This window comes from Triturus cristatus, chromosome 9, assembly GCF_964204655.1.
Source record: "Triturus cristatus chromosome 9, aTriCri1.1, whole genome shotgun sequence".
Lineage (NCBI taxonomy): Eukaryota > Metazoa > Chordata > Amphibia > Caudata > Salamandridae > Triturus > Triturus cristatus.
In genome coordinates, this window is record NC_140592.1 from 660,745,243 (window position 1) to 660,761,321 (window position 16,079).

Consider the following 16,079-nt stretch of genomic DNA (forward strand, 5'->3'; position numbering starts at 1 on the left):
TCAAATGGCATGTGATTGAGGTTTTTTTTGTGAATAATGAATGTTTCGATGTTTATCGTCAGTTGCAAAGTATTGCAAAAGATTACTAATTTGGTTGACTAGACTTCAACAGGGTGTTCCTCTTTTTTCCCTAGTTGGGAGATTATCCACTTTAACAATACCGAAAAGGTTAATGTGTACCAAATTTTGTGGGCTACGCTGTCAGTTGCAATGTGTTTTGATTTCATGTAGTTTACATGAGGGTCATTGTTGGTAGAACATTCTTTAGGTTGTTAAGAATGATACCCAGTTTTGAAAATGGCAGATTAATTTATTGACCTGAGTGGCTGTAGGTGTATTCGGGGGGGTGTGAGAAAGTACCTCTTTTTTTGCATGTTAGCCCCCACGTTTTGCCTGGATTTGATGTGGTTTCAATTGTAGTACACAGGGTCCCTTTCAACCAGGTCCCCTGTGCCAGTGCTTTTCCCCAAAATCATATCCACAATTGGTACTTCTACCAAGTAAGTAAATCCCTAGTAAATGGTACCCTGGGCACCTAGGGCCTGGAAGCTGAAGAGGTTCCTCTGGGACCCCCTCACTGGGACCATGCCACTGTCCTAGCTGCTTGCATGCCCCGTGAGGAAGAAAACGACAACGTTGGCATGGCACCCTGCTTGGGTGCCTTGCCTGCCAGCATTGCTTGAAGGTATAGGTAAGTCACCCCTCTAGCAGGCCCACGGCACTAAGGCAGGGTGCACTATACCACAGGTGAGGGCAGATCTGCATGAGCAGGTATGCCTCATACATTTAAGGGTCCATTCCTTAATATTGTAAGTGAAAGGGAAGCCGGGGAGAGTACATGGGCTGGGAACTTAACAACCCGAGTTCCACAGCACCATTATGGCTTCACTGAACGCAGGAGTGTTTGGTATCCAATTACTCCTTTCAATAAATCCATGGTGATACTAGTGTGAGATTTATTGTACCATGTACTGGGAGGGCACCTCAGAGGTGGTCTCTGACCGGCTGTAGGCAGCCAGCCACCGCCACATTCTGGACCTCTAGGTAAGGAGCCCCTGCTCTCTGGGACCAGAAACCGTGCACATTCTAGGCAGAGGTGTCACACCTTCTCCCTCAGGATGGGCCAGTACTCAAAGGGGAAGCCTCAAATGCCTGCCACCTTTGTAATGCGACCCACAGCCTCTGCTGCTAGCAGCAGATGGCAGCCCCCAGGTTACACCCCCACTTTGGGCTGGAAAACCTGCGGGGTAACGTAGAAGACTTGGAGGTGTGCCCACCTCTGCCAACTCCACCCCTAAGGTGGGGGAGGCAAGGTGAAGCACATCTTGAAGATGAAGGGGGACCCCTCCAACCAAGACTAGGTCTATGCCCACTTCCACAGGAGGGTGGCATAATAGAGAGTGTAGTCCGAGTCCTTTGGGTTTTACCTTGAGCCCTGTACACTTTTGGAAAACTCCTGAACTCTGCTCGGTATAACCACCAAGTGGGCATACCATATGCAGAGATAGCTTCCTACAGTGGGGTCTCCACTATGGTCAAGGGACAATTGTCTGGCAAGACATAGAGGGATGAACTCCTTTAAACATTTTGGTGCAGTCTGATATTTGGAAGTATTTAGAGAAAAGGCTTTGTTGATCCCTTCCCTTTTTAGGTCTCGGCTAGCGAAGGCTGCGCTTGCGCAGTCTCGCTCGTGAGATTTAATGACTTGGAGAAGAGGGGCTTGAACCCGCCCCTTTTCTCTCCTCTTCTCCATTGGATGGCCTCTTAAATGCTGGCCAGCCATTGGAGAAGAGGTTTGTCTCGCAAAACAAGCCCCGTCCTTTTCGGATTCGGGGGCGTGTTTTTTCCGAGGTTTTCTCTGGGCGTGTTTTTCTCTCCTCCAGCCAATGGCAAGATGAGAGAAAAAGTAAAACACGCCCCCGAATCTGAAAACGCCACTGCGTTTCTCCGAGGCATTTCTGCTTCACCTTGGAGAAAGGCGGTGGTGTCTTCCGGTGCCCTCTGCTTGTAAACAGACTCCGTGTCACTTTCCGTTGCTCGGACATCACAGGGCAGCCTGTGTCTGCGTTTTGTTTCCCTCCACATTTTTTTGTAAATAAAAGAATCCACAAAAGGTAGGCCATGTGAGCTGTGGCGGAGTCAGTTGTGTGTGGCCCGACGCCAGCCTGCCTTTAAGAGCGCTATTGTGTGAAGTCTCCGGTTTCCCCTGCATACTCCAGATTGCATCTGCTCTGGTACACTGCGTGTAGTGAACCCAGTTCCCCTTCTGTCGCTTTCTTGCCTTCGTTTCCACCCCGTGTGCATCTGTCCAATATGCCAGGTCTGCATAATTAGGCGATCACACGTGGGCGTTGGTTGTAATGTTCACCTGAATTGCTAATTTCAGGCAGGATACAGTGTGCGCCCTTTCCATCAGCTCGTGCGGCTTCTGTGGCAAGCAGGAAGTACTCGGTGGCCTTCTCTTGAGTCCCAGCCAGCAAAACGTTCTTCTGAAATGAATGGCTCAGAGCTATTCATCAGAGCGCTGTGGGAAAACTTCACGTGAGAGGCCTGCACAACCTGAGTGAGCAGAGGGCCCCAGGACGAGGGGAGCTGCTGGGGCGCGTGGCCAAGAGCGTGCAGGGATAACGTGCCTGTGCACAGCAGGACTTCCGGTAGCAAAGGTGGGTTCAGCACAGATGCTTCTGAGAGGAATGTTGCAAACTGTGTATCTTGTAGAGCGATGGAAGGCGAACACCATATGTTCAGGGCCACCGCAATTATGCGGCCCTGACGTTATTTGCATAATTATGGACCTGTCGCTTTTGCCACGTAATCCGAAATCTGCATAATCTGCAGATTTTAACAAAAAAATATGTTTCTAGGTTAAGCGGTTCAACAGTTACTAAAAACGCAGCAACATGTGTTGCTACACAGTATAGGGCCCTTTGCAAATGTTTAATTACTGCTCACCTTTCTGTAGTTTATTGCTGTTTGGGTGTTAAACTGTTACTAAATAGGTGCAACCCATGAACAGTGTTAACTGTTCAAATGGCAAAATAATGGAGCAATACTTTCTTTCTTTACTTACACTAAAGAAAATGTCGTTCCGGATGTTGACGCTCCAAGAAATTCTGCAGTTGCTTTCGATGGGAGATTACATGGCCACCCTCGACCTGCAGGACGCCTATTTTCACTTACCAATCCTACCAAGGCACAGAAAATATCTACGGTTCAGAGTGGCTGGCAGGGATTTCCAATTCAAAGTCCTCCCATTTGGACTCCGTTCTGCACCCAGAGTCTTCACAAAGGTCATAGTGCCAGTGACTGCGCATCTCCGTCTGCAGGGAGTTCAGATATTCCCGTACCTGGACGACTGTCTTATCAAGGCAAGTTCCGCCAAGGTAGCATCCGAGCATGTTCAGAAATGCCTTTTACTCTTCCAATCCCTGGGTCTATCAACAAATCTGGAGAAATCACATCTAATTCCTTCGCAAAAGAAGAACGTTTCTAGGAGCAACGTTGAACACGGATCTGGTCAAAGCCTTCGTATCAAAAGAAAGGCAAACCAAAATATGCAATCTTGCGCGCTCTCTAAAATCAAGAGTGCGTTTCAGTCCGTGTATACAAATCCTTCCTAGGGATGATTTCGTCTTGCATTCATCTCATTCCCAACTGTCGGTACAGAATGAGACCATTGCAGGAGGAACTCAATCTGCAATGGCTTCAGATCACAGGGTCATTCGAGGATCTCATTCACATCACCCCACGAATGCGAGAGGCCTTTCAATGGTGGAGTCAGATGGACCACTTGAAAGAGGGTTGCCCATTTCTGGTCGAAATGCCGGAGTTCACAGTCACCACAGACGCATCCCTCAAGGGTTGGGGAGCGCACCTTCAAGGAATGACAATCAATGTCAGGTGGACTCTAGAACAAAGAAAGTGGCATATCAACCTGCTAGAACTGCGAGCCATATTCCTGGCTCTAAAATCCTTCCAGACCATCATCCGAGGAGCATGCATACTTGTAAGAACAGACAACACTACAAGTATGCATTACGTGAACAAACAAGGCGGGACGAGGTCGGCCCTCCTATCCCAGCAAGCGCAAGAGATTTGGGATTGGGCGATCCGCCACAAGATCAACCTCAAAGCCATTCACGTCCCGGGAATCATGAATGTTCTGGCGGATTCCCTCAGCAGGACCACAACGTCGAATCCCGAATGGGAGTTACACCAACCATTCCTAGACGAAGTGTTTCACGAATGGGGGCATCCCGATATAGACCTCTTTGCGACCAGCCAGAACCGCAAATGCCCATTCTTCGCAAGCTGGGCTCCCCACAAGGACTTGCTGGGGAATTCCTTTTCGATGAATTAGTCGCAAATATATGCGTACGCCTTTCCACCGATCCCGTTGGTTCCAAGAGTTCTGCGCAAGATCAAACAGCCTTGCCGCATGATCTTAATTGCTCCCAGGTGGCCCCGCCAGTACTGGTTCACAGAACTTCTCCTCCTCTCGGAGGCCGAGCCCATACAATTTCGACCAATTCCACATCTTCTGACCCTTCAGAACGGTCAAATTTGTCATCCGGACCCAGCATCGCTGAGATTAGCGGCATGGCTCCTCAACAGCTTGAATTTGCACACCTAGATATCCCTCCAGACTGCCAAGAGGTTTTGGCCAATGCTCGAGCACCAGCAACTGTTAAGACCTATAAACTAAAGTGGAAGAGGTTTTGCATGTGGTGTCAATCCGTTAATCTCCATCCGATCCACGCAAAGCCGGAACAACTTCTACCTTTCTTTCTACAATTGGCGAGGTCTGGTCTTTCCCACTCTACTTTGAAGGTGTTCTTGGCTGCAATTTCAAGATTCCGACATGATGGTACTAACTCTCTCTATTCCAACAGAGTCATCCAGCAATTTTTTAAGGGGCTATTTAGGATGTTTCCGCCTATTCGGCGTCCGCCTCCTTCTTGGCACCTTAATATAGTGCTTTCACAACTAATGAGGCATCCTTTCGAGCCCATCCACAAGGCGGATCTAAAGTTCCTTTCTTGGAAGGTTTCTTTATTATTGGCTCTAACTTCTACAAGAAGGGTTAGTGACCTTCAAGCGTTCACTATTCATCCACCCTTTCTGCAATTCACATCTGATTCTGTGGTGCTGCGCACTAATCCAAAATTTATGCCAAAGGTCCCGACGGATTTCCATCTTAATGAACCCATAGTTTTGAAAACGTTCTTTCCAAATCCGCAAACAGCTGCAGAAAGGGCCTTGCATTCCCTAGACATCAAGAGATGCCTGAAGTTTTACTTACAACGTACAGCACCGCTGCGCAAATCGGACCAGCTCTTGGTAGCTTATGGCAGACCACGTCAAGGCCATTCAGTATCAAAGCCAACCATAGCTCGTTGGATCTCAGCTGCAATTTGTTTATGCCATGATCAAGCTGGAAGATCACTACAAGCGACCCCAAGAGCACACTCTACGAGAGCAATCTCGTCATCTACAGCTCTTTTCGCCGGTGTGCCTCTTCACCAGATCTGTAAAGCGGCAACATGGTCCAGCTGCCATACGTTTACCAGACACTACTGTTTGGAAGCTGCAAGTGATGCGGATGGTTCAGTGGGACAAGCTGTTCTACGTAATCTTTTCAAATAAGGTGAGCCTCTGTTCTCCCTCCTCCGCTATGCTTTTATAAGACGCTTTTTGTGATGTGAAATTGTTTTGCATAAATTGAAACACGTGTATTTCTGTATGGTTATACTGTTTCATAATGTATATGGTATATGTATATATATATATATATATATATATATATATATAAGTGGCGTCTTATGAGCAAAAGGTTATGTACTGCTATCTACTCTGATTCAGGCATGTGAATCTATGAAAGACACCCCAAATACTGGAGAAGAACAATAGTTACTTACCTGTAATCTGTGGTTCTCCAGTATTGGTGTCTTTCATAGATTCACATGCAACGCGCCCACCTCCCCTCAGAGGCTTTTTAGGCTATGGTATATTACTTCACTCCTGTGCGAGAAAATCTGACAGCCTGAGCCTCTGAGGAGAACATTCTGGTGGGTGCTGTCGCCTGATTGGCTGCAGTTTGGACTGTATATAATGACAGTGATAGTCATAGCTGTGGAAGTTTTTTCCCTTGTAGCTTAGGCTACTTTACTTCCTGGTTCAGGTTACCAAGGTTTTTCGTTTGGTATATGCATAATTATTGCTTTTTTATGTACCGTGGGACTCCCACTCCGACGACGGGGAATGATTCAGGCATGTGAATCTATGAAAGACACCAATACTGGAGAACCACAGATTACAGGTAAGTAACTATTGTTCTTATTTACCAATATCCCTTTCTCTCCCTGGCCATCTTTTTTTAGGACTCTTAAAACCCTGATGATCTGTCTAGCATGGGGAGGCCGACAACCTAGAAAAAAGTGGGAGACGCTAACATTGCCATTTACACAAGGGGGCTTTGGAGCCCCAGATTTCGAACTATACTATCTTAATGCACAGGCGCACGACGCGAACTACTGGTTCCAAACCTCCCCCCCCCCCCCCCCCCCCCATACCTCATCTAGCGGTAGAACAATGTTCTAAGCAGCCTACTCCACTGTCTGGATTTTTGGCAACACAGATGCAGTTGAGGGAGATATATTCCTCCATGGCCATGGTGAGGGGCACTGTGACTGCATGGCAGAAAATAGCGAAGCAACTGACTATAGATATGATGTACTCCCCTTTGCTCCCAGCGATTGTCCACCCTGCCCTAGAGGTAACGCGTGAAGCGCTGTGTCGCCAACTTCTCACCAGAATTAACAGTCACATGGGGCAATTAATACAAAAACAGCACGTTTCTACCTAAAGACCAGTTTTTTGCCACTAAGGACTCTTCACCGATGGACTTGTTTATGTATATACGGTTGCGGCAGAGTGTGAAGGCTGAAACTCCTGGCTACCCTGCTGAGCCACCTACTGATGGGCCCACTGCATAGGCTCCTCCAAGTCACGAACTCTGCCCACGTGGTGTCCCAGATCTACCAAGCAACGCAGGCAGAGGCCAGCCCACATGCGGGGACCGACTGGGTGAATTGGGAGCAAGAACTAGGTGAGTCCCTAGATGACAAAACATGGCAATACTGCTGCGAACAGACGGGCAAAATTTCGGCCTATAACCGACTGAGAATGATTCATTATAAATCCCTTCAGAGATTATACTACACCCCCGCAAATCTGTTTAGGTTCAAAGTACGAGACCGGGATGCCTGTGATAGATGCAGACAAGGAAACGCAGGCTCCCTGCATCTGGCATGGGAAAGCGCAGCAATTCGATTATACTGGGAGAAGGTGTTCGAGGCGCTAGCACCCATGACCATGACCGCAATCTCAGACTCCAGTAGTCGCTCTTCTGAGATATACGGCAGATATACCCCCGGCACATCGGAAATTCGGAGCCCCTAGCCTCCTACTAGCTGAACGGAGAGTGGCTTGTAAATGGGGTAGGGGAGGGCCCCTTAAGGACTGGATGAGGGACCTGCTTTTATGGCAAGAGCAGACACTGATAGATGCAGAACTGCTACGCACATATCTACTCACATACCCGGAAGCGGCTGGCACCACCGAGGAGCCCCTAACCACCGGCGAACAGGCCAGATGATATTGGAGCTGCCACCTTAGGTACAGACTCCCTCACATTCCTGGCCCACACACACTCACTCACTCACTCACTCACTCACTCACTCACTCACTCACTCACTCACTCACTCACTCACTCACTCACTCACTCACTCACTCACTCACTCACTCACTCACTCACTCACTCACTCACTCACTCACTCACTCACTCACTCACTCACTCACTCACTCACTCACTCACTCCCCTGAGACCTGCAGCCAGAAGTCATGGAGACCAGACCCCTCTGGATATAGCCCACAGTTAAGTGTGTGCTCGACCTTCCCCCGTTACTTCACACGTGCAGAGTGCACGCTGTCCCAAACGGGGAGACTCACCAACTCAGTAGGAGCAGTAGATGGGGTGGTAATGTATACCACTGTTCTTGGAGGTCTTTATCATGTGACTATACTGCATTGATGATGTACACTGTACTGGAAATGTTAATAAAAAAATAAACTTTAAAAAAAAAAGAAATCTTTAGGCATGTATTGCATAAAGTAATGTAGACTTGGCAAGTAAGTACTCTGATCAAAAGATTGCGCTGTAGGATGTATTGGACATCTGGTTGGATTTTCTGACTGAGGCTTTTAGACTCACAACATGCATGAGCTGTGGAAAAAGGGATAAATAGTACAATACTACTTATTTATTAAATAGTGAAACAAATATAGAATGACTTACCAAGATTTTAGACTGTGACAACCAGAGTTTTTGATGATTATTCTAATCATATTTTCAAAATGACTGTTTCTTGACACATAACTGGATGTCTTGTTAAGGAAATTCATCTCCATGGAGACAGTATGATTCTGAAATTGGGAGAGGGCTTTCACGAATAACCACAGAATCAGATTTGCCATCTTAGAAACCGTCTCTTTTAAGCGGATTGGGGTGCGGGTGGGTAGAATTTGAGGGCAGTTCTTGCACAATGTGACCAAATTAGTGCTTTGAAAATTAACCTGGCTTGTGTAAGGATTTTCTAACTTTAGGAGCATGTGACGGAAGATTGTTTAATGTGTTTACTATTTCAAATATATTTTGTGTATTAGATACATTGTTTTGCGATTTTAAGAAAGATGTTTGCAAAATATAGTTCACTGTTGCAGCGGTGAATATGCTTAAAGTGTAATAAATGACCTATTTTCAATAAAGTTGGAATATTGTTTCCTTGAAGGCAATGAAGGCAGACCGGTTCAATGTTTTAATCTCATGAATGTTTCTCTGATTTATTGTTTCAAAGTAACCTTAGTCTCACTTTCTCTGTTTGCCCCTTATTTTTCTGCAGAATCTTCATAATTTGGGCCATTAGTAGCTGGTTTCGACGAGGTTCTGCACCTACGGACCAAGCCAGCCCCACAGGTGTGCCCATGGTTCCAAGTCGGAATCTCTTCCCCAAAGACACATTAATGGTAATTATCCATTCATGACGAGGCTAATTTGGGAATACCTTTCCATGGGAGGATATGCCTGCAACCCACTGAGACCTGGCTTCGTATTTTCAAATACATTCAGGGCTTTTTCCTCGTGTTACTGCCTGAAAGAGGACAGAGTATGTGACAAATCTGCTAATCTCTGTATAAGGGGTACCTGAAGAAGCTACAGAATGTCACTCATTGAAATCCTGCGTTGTCTTGACAGTACATTTTTTTTTTCCTTGTAGCATCTTCCTCCTCTTCCTAAAAGGATTTGTTTTTAGTGAAAACTCTGTAAACAATGGCACGAGAATGTGTAAGTTCATTTGATTTGGGTTCCTGTGAATGTGCATTCTTTATTCTGTCTTGATTGCCCCTGTCCAGTACAGTTGCCCTCCTGAATGCAGACAGAGGCATGACTGATTGTATCAGTAAGTCTATGAATGTGTGTTTGTTATGATGTACTTTTATGCACACTAATATCAGTCCATAATTCAGTGTTCTCCTCCAGCTATTACTTGTTATTAGCAGAAGACCAGTTTGGATATTTTTTTATTTTATTTGGGTGGGTGAAATGTGTGTTGACGTGAAAAGATAAACGCATCCTTTTAAACTTCACTCCAACCTAAACATATTCGGGTTTAGGAGATCAAGAGACAGGCACAATGTAAAATAGTAAATAACAGGAACTAGACGTATCCTGACCTGTTCCCTGGAAGAGTCAAGCCTGTAGGTATGTCCCACTTTTTCCTATCACTTGTAATTCTCCCCTCTTTTCTGAACCCCCTAAATTCCTCCCATCCCTAAATGCATCCAGAATGCATACATGAATGTCTAGAGTCAGTTCTAAACGAAATGGTCAAGCTGGAATCCCAACTGCATGCATACAGTTTGTTGTTGGCCGCAAGAATGTGCTGACAAAAACAAAACCTTGTATCCAGACCCTTCTGTACAATACTATATACATCATTACGCATATCTGGGAAAATCATTTTTGAATATAACTTATCAGCAACTCTGTAATATTGTAAGCTTCTGTAAGACAGTGTGCTTTACAATATCTGTTATCAAAAGCATCAAATCCTCTTAAAAATTGTAATTGTTTTGTATTCTAAGGTAAGTATGCAGGTCATTGAAAGAAAAAAATCTGATAGAATGGTGAATTTAGTTAAATATATTGATGGGTATTAGGGAGATAATCATTGGTTTAAAAATTGAACATAAGCAGGACTTGTGAGGATATAGTGACATAAATTCAAAATAACTTTTTAAGAATCATGTAAATGAAGTGACCAAAACACAGTTCAAGACCAAACGAAAGTCGTAGCAATAGTATCATTTCTGAACTTTAACCACTGTGGAAAGAGTTTCAACCGAGCATGGAAAATATTCCACAGATTATCATCAAGATTAGTAAAATAATGAGAACCTGACAGACACTTGCTTAATGAGGCTATTTCTGTTGAGATCTTTTTGGATTCACATATTATTTCTAGTTTGCACGCAGTCAGATGGTTTTTTTTTTCTTTTCTTCAATGATTACTTGTGTTCCCAAAATGGAACGTTTTGCAGAGGAAGAAATGTTTTTGATAACATTGTATGTCCAAGTTTGGCTGTGTTGTTGTTATCCTTAGACTATGGTTAAAAGTTACATGATGCACCTAACACGTCCAGAAGTAAACTAAGTGTCTCTTTGTGAACCAGAACATTTTACTTTTTAGGAACCTCAAAGATCATATTTGCACAGGCTATATAGGACTCTTTATGTAGTATTTTAGCATTTCTATCCTGTGACTTGCATTCACTAGCACATAGGTCCCGAAAACAATTATACAAAATAAATTCAGAATTAATTTTCTTTCTTTTATTTATGTAAAAGTAGCTAGTTCTCACGTTTTTTGTGTGTGGTAAAATCCCCTATAAGATGCACTATCCCATATTGGTTCACAGATTGTGTCCAGTGATTTGACTCAATTCTTTCTTTATTCGACCTTCCGAAGATAGGCCATCAAAGATACACATAATAACAAACATCATTAAGATCAAACTCATCACAAAGTTACATTCACATTTTCCATTTAAAAGAAGTACGACTACAGACAAAAACAGTAATTTGATCGTAGCTAAAGTGACGGTGCAAATAGACGAGATCCGAAAATAGCAGCGATTATTATCCAATGGCATAAGATGTTAAAATCAGAGATATAATAAACAAGTTAGCAGCAGTAAATGCTTTATTAGCAATACAAATACAATATATACAGAAATAAAGTGCATTGATATTAAAACAGCATGCACCCTCTCTTTGCTAAAGTGCATTTCAGAAAACTCGCAACAGCAAAAGTGACTCGTTCAACACACTATATGAACAATGTTATGGTCCGTTGTGTTTTAAGTAACTTGCTTTCTTCTTGCAGGACCTCCATGTCTTTATTTCTGAAAGTGAGCTCTTCACAGACTTCAATGATACTTCCAGATTGTTTTGGGAGCAGCGGGACTTGGTATACGGTGACTGGGCTAGCGGGGAGAACAAAGATGGCTGCTACGAGCACTATTCCGAAGTCTATATTCCAGAGGTTAGCATTGCACTCCTTACACTGGGCTATTTCTCCATGAATACATAAATGGGAGGTATTTGAAAAAGAAGTAAGATGGTTGTGTTGAGTTCTCCTACCTTCATGCCAAAATGTCTTGAGTTCAGAAGTGAGCATTCTTCACATTGGAGTAGGTTTTCAAGTGGTTCATTCCAAGGCTTGACACTTTTATTCATGTTGGAACAAATTCACATAGGAGTTAACAATAATATTTTTAAACATGGACACATGTACAAAGTCATTTGTAAACATTCCTTTCAAGCCTGCAGACAGTCCTAGTGTGGTATATCGATGGGGAAATGGTGTAATTTATTTATAGAGCACGACATTCATCCCATAGGATATCACGGCGCTATGTAGCGATAATTCGCCGTAGGGCGGCCAGTGGGAGTAGTGGATCTGTGTTGGGTCTTAGGGAACAGGTGAGTTTTACGTTTTTTCCTAAAGGCTAGATAGCCGTAAGGCGCAAGTCTTGGGGTAGTTCGTTCCATTTCTTCTCTGCTAGATAAGAGAATGAGCGTCGTCCTGCCCTAGCTTTCCTTGTATGTTTTGGCCTGGCCTGCCCTTGATGGAGTGATATTCTGCACCTTGTAAGGACATAGAATTCTATTCTATTCTGTAAGATTCTGGGGCCACAGTGGTGCAATGGGTTGTGAGTTTGACTGAGGAGCTTGAACTCTGTTTTTTGTTGCATAGGCAGCCAGTGAAGAGGTTTCATGCACATCGATGCAGAGCTCAGTCTGTTTTTGTTGCTCACCAGTTTAGCTGCGGCGTTTTGCAGCACCTGCAGGCGTGTAAAAAGGGTACCCTGCCATGCCTACGAATGGGGCATTTCCATAGTCTAACTTGCTTATGATCAGGGCCTGTGTGACTGTTCTTCTACAGTCCAAAGGAATCCAGGGAAAGAGTCTTCTCAGCAGTTTGAGTTGCGAAACCCCTTCCACACAGGGCCCGCACATGGTCCTTCATGGAAAGGGTATTGTCAATGAGAGTGCCTAGATTTTTTGCACATTGTTTGGGTGCTGGGGCATCTCCCAGGGATCGTGGCCCCCTAGTGGCATCCCAGATTAGGTTGGCTCCTCTGAAAAGCAGAATCTCTGATTTTCCTGCGTTCAGTTTTAGGCAATGTTCTGACATCCATTGTGCCATCTCTGAAAGGAAATTGTTCAATTTTACTCTGGTGTTATCATGCCCTTCCCCCAGAGCAACCATCAGTTGTGTATCATCCGCATAGGAGCAGATACTGAGCACCCATTTATTACTGATTTTCACCAAAGATGACACGTAAGCGTTAAACAATGTAGGGCTGAGAGATGCCCCCTGTTGGACACTACAGCTGATGGAGCTAAGTTTGGATAGAAAGTGACCCAATTGCACCATTTGTGTTCTGTTACTCAGAAATGAACTGAGCCACTGTAGGGCTTTAGAATGGATTCCCTTTCCATGCAGGATTTCCAGCAATCGTTTGTGTGAGACCGTGTTGAACGCTGCCGACAGGTCCAACAGTATCAGGGCTACAGCTCCCCCTGATCGGTCAGAGATCTGATGTTGTCTAGAACGGCCAGAAGAGTCGCCTCCATGCTGTTAGGGGCCCTGAAGCCGGTTTGAGTGGAATCAAGTAGTTCATTAGACTCTAAGTAGTTGGATACTTGTCTGTTTATCAGCCTCTCCAAGACCTTGGAGAGGTATGGGAGTTGGGAAATCGGCCGATAGTTTTCAGGGTTGTAGACAACAGTTTCTGCTTTTTTCAGCAAGGGGGTCACAACCGCCTGTTTCCAGGCTTCGGGGAATGCAGCAGTGCTAAGAGAATTGTTAAATAGCTGAGTGACATAGGGACAGAATACTGCTTTAATCGGGGCAACGATAAAGTGGGGCAGGGGTCTAGGGGAGTTCCTGATTTAACTTCCCCCATCGCTTTTAAGACCTTGTCCTCTGTAAGAGGGGAAAAAGTGCCCATGATAGATGGGGCATCTGGGTGGGGATCCCGGTGTTCCCAGTCAATTGCGTCTGTTGTGGTATTCGTGTTGAAGGAGGAGTAGATTTTGCTGATTTTATCAGAGAAAAATGTGCTTAGTTTTGCGCAGGCTTCTTCCGAGGGGGGCAGTGTTTGGGACATACTCGCAGGTTTACTTAGTTGCCTTACTATTTTGTACAACTCTTTTGCGAAGTTGCAGTTGCAATTCTCGTTGATTCGTTGTACAAAGTAGGCCTTCTTTGCCTTCCTGATGGCGTTATTGTAGGTCCTGAGCTCAGACTTATACCATAGTCTGTCATTTTTCTAATTTCCGTTTCAAGGTTTCCTACTCCCATGTTCACTGGGAGAGTGTTCATAGACTTCGTATCATCCAGGGTAAAGTGAGACTGAAAAGAGTCTTGGGTCACCAGCCTCCAGGCCCTGTTGACCACCTGCACGACAATTTAAGAAGGCACAGTTAATTAGGTTCATCCATAGGAAGCATAGAAAGAATAAATTCCCCTACCTGAATGAAAAACTATAGTTGAACTTACCAAAGTTACAATCAACTCAAAGAATGTATAGAGTACTGCTTGATGTTATGGTATCTTGCTAATAGTGATGAAACGAATGTTATTCTATTAATAATGAGAAAGGCCAAGATACTGCAAGAGCGGAAAATTAAAAGACAACACTAGCAGATTTGCCATAAGAGTTGTGCCAAAGAAAGCGGCCAAAGTAACTGCTTAGTGAGAAAACTCTTGAGTGCAGGTTGAGGGAGAAGCCAACATCACTATCGGGGAATCAGTGGAAGAGTGAGCACTAAGGAACGCAGAACTAAACAATAGCCACCACATGTAAAATGGTGTGTTGCCAGCTATGGGGAAGGGTGGACACAAAGTAATAAAAAAAACAATACTTGACCAGCAGAGCATTGAAAAACTAAAAAGGTCACATTTCATTTTGATTGACCTATCATAAATATATATATGGATAGTTGTGTTTGTATTTGTGTTACTAGTGATAGGCCTACCAAAAAAATATTTTGAGGATGATATTCTCTCTACCCTGAGCTCTAGAGTTTGCAAAATGGGCAGAATTTCCATCTTGCAATATTGTGTGAAATGTTTATCTTGTAGTTCTTACTTAAGATTGGTGCAAGAAAACACAAGTGCTGCAAACAAGAGCCACTTCGGTCCTATCCCCTTGCGTTATTCCTGTGCTTCTGTGATAAGATTTCTAGCCGAACTGACTTCAAATTATAAGGTGTGTTGTAATGGTGTAATTTTAGGAATTTCATTCAACAAGCATAGCATAAAATGCAACTTTGCGCTGGGGTAACAAATATTTCTTAGCACAGTCTGATTATTAGAGCCTGGATGGAAGCCTGAAAGTGTAGTCCAGAACTACTGCTGCATTGTGAAATGTGAGGTGTGTTGTGGGTGCGGTCTGTTCCTAATGCTTTAAATTCCAGTTAGTCAACTTTTTGTTAAATGAGTTTACCAGCGTCACATTTCCCTTGAGATTGAAATTGTTGATAAGGAATTTGATCGTGAGATGTTTTCATTAACGATCCACCTGCTAAGAGAGAAATGAGTTGGGTGAATCTATCAGTTCAAGTATATTTCTACTAAAAACTATCGTAATGTTGTCATACGACATACCTGAACTGGAGAAGAATATACGTATTTTCCACACTATAATTAACTCTACTGCTCTGTGGAGGTTTTAGCTACCTTTCCATAAGACACAGATATGAAATGCTATGAGCATGGCTTGACCTCAACTGCCTCTGCCCTTGTGTCCCTATTTTGCACAGGCTATATAGGACTCTTTATGTAGTATTTTAGCATTTATATCCTGTGACTTGCATTCACTAGCACGTAGGTCCCGAAAACAATTATACAAAATACATTCAGAATTAATTTTCTTTTTTTATTTATGTAAAAGTAGCTAGTTCTCACGTTTTTTGTGTGTGGTAAAATCCCTATAAGATGCACTATCCCATATAGGTTCACAGATTGTGTCCGGTGATTTTGACTCAATTCAATTCTTTCTTTATTCGACCTTCCGAAGATAGGCCATAAAAGATGCATATAATAACAAACATCATTAAGATCAAACTCATCACAAAAAGTTACATTCACATTTTCCATTTAAAATAAGTACGACTATAGACAAAAACAGCAATTTGATCGGAGCTAAAGTCACGGTGCAAATAGACGAGATCCGAAAATAGCAGCGATTATTATCCAATGGCAAAGATGTTAAACTCTGTCATATAAACGAGTTAGCAGCAGTAAACGCTTTAGCAGCAATACAAATACAATATATACAGAAATTAATAAAGTGCATTGATATTAAAACAGCATGCGCCTTCTCTTTGCTAAAGTGCATTTCAGAAAACTCGCAACAGCAAAAGTGACTCGTTCAACACACTATAT

General features: G+C 43.8%; 1 protein-coding gene across 2 annotated transcripts in view; it reads left to right on the forward strand.

Annotated features, from left to right (window-relative positions):
- The window catches only part of CLPTM1 (CLPTM1 regulator of GABA type A receptor forward trafficking), a 409,252-nt gene that overhangs the window by 75,851 nt on the left and 317,322 nt on the right, over positions 1 to 16,079 (forward strand). For both annotated transcript variants that reach the window (XM_085625718.1, XM_085625717.1), the window contains exons 3-4: positions 8,961 to 9,084; positions 11,505 to 11,663. In XM_085625718.1, the coding sequence (XP_085481844.1) occupies positions 8,961 to 9,084; positions 11,505 to 11,663 (283 nt within the window). The remainder of the gene's footprint in view (positions 1 to 8,960; positions 9,085 to 11,504; positions 11,664 to 16,079) is intronic.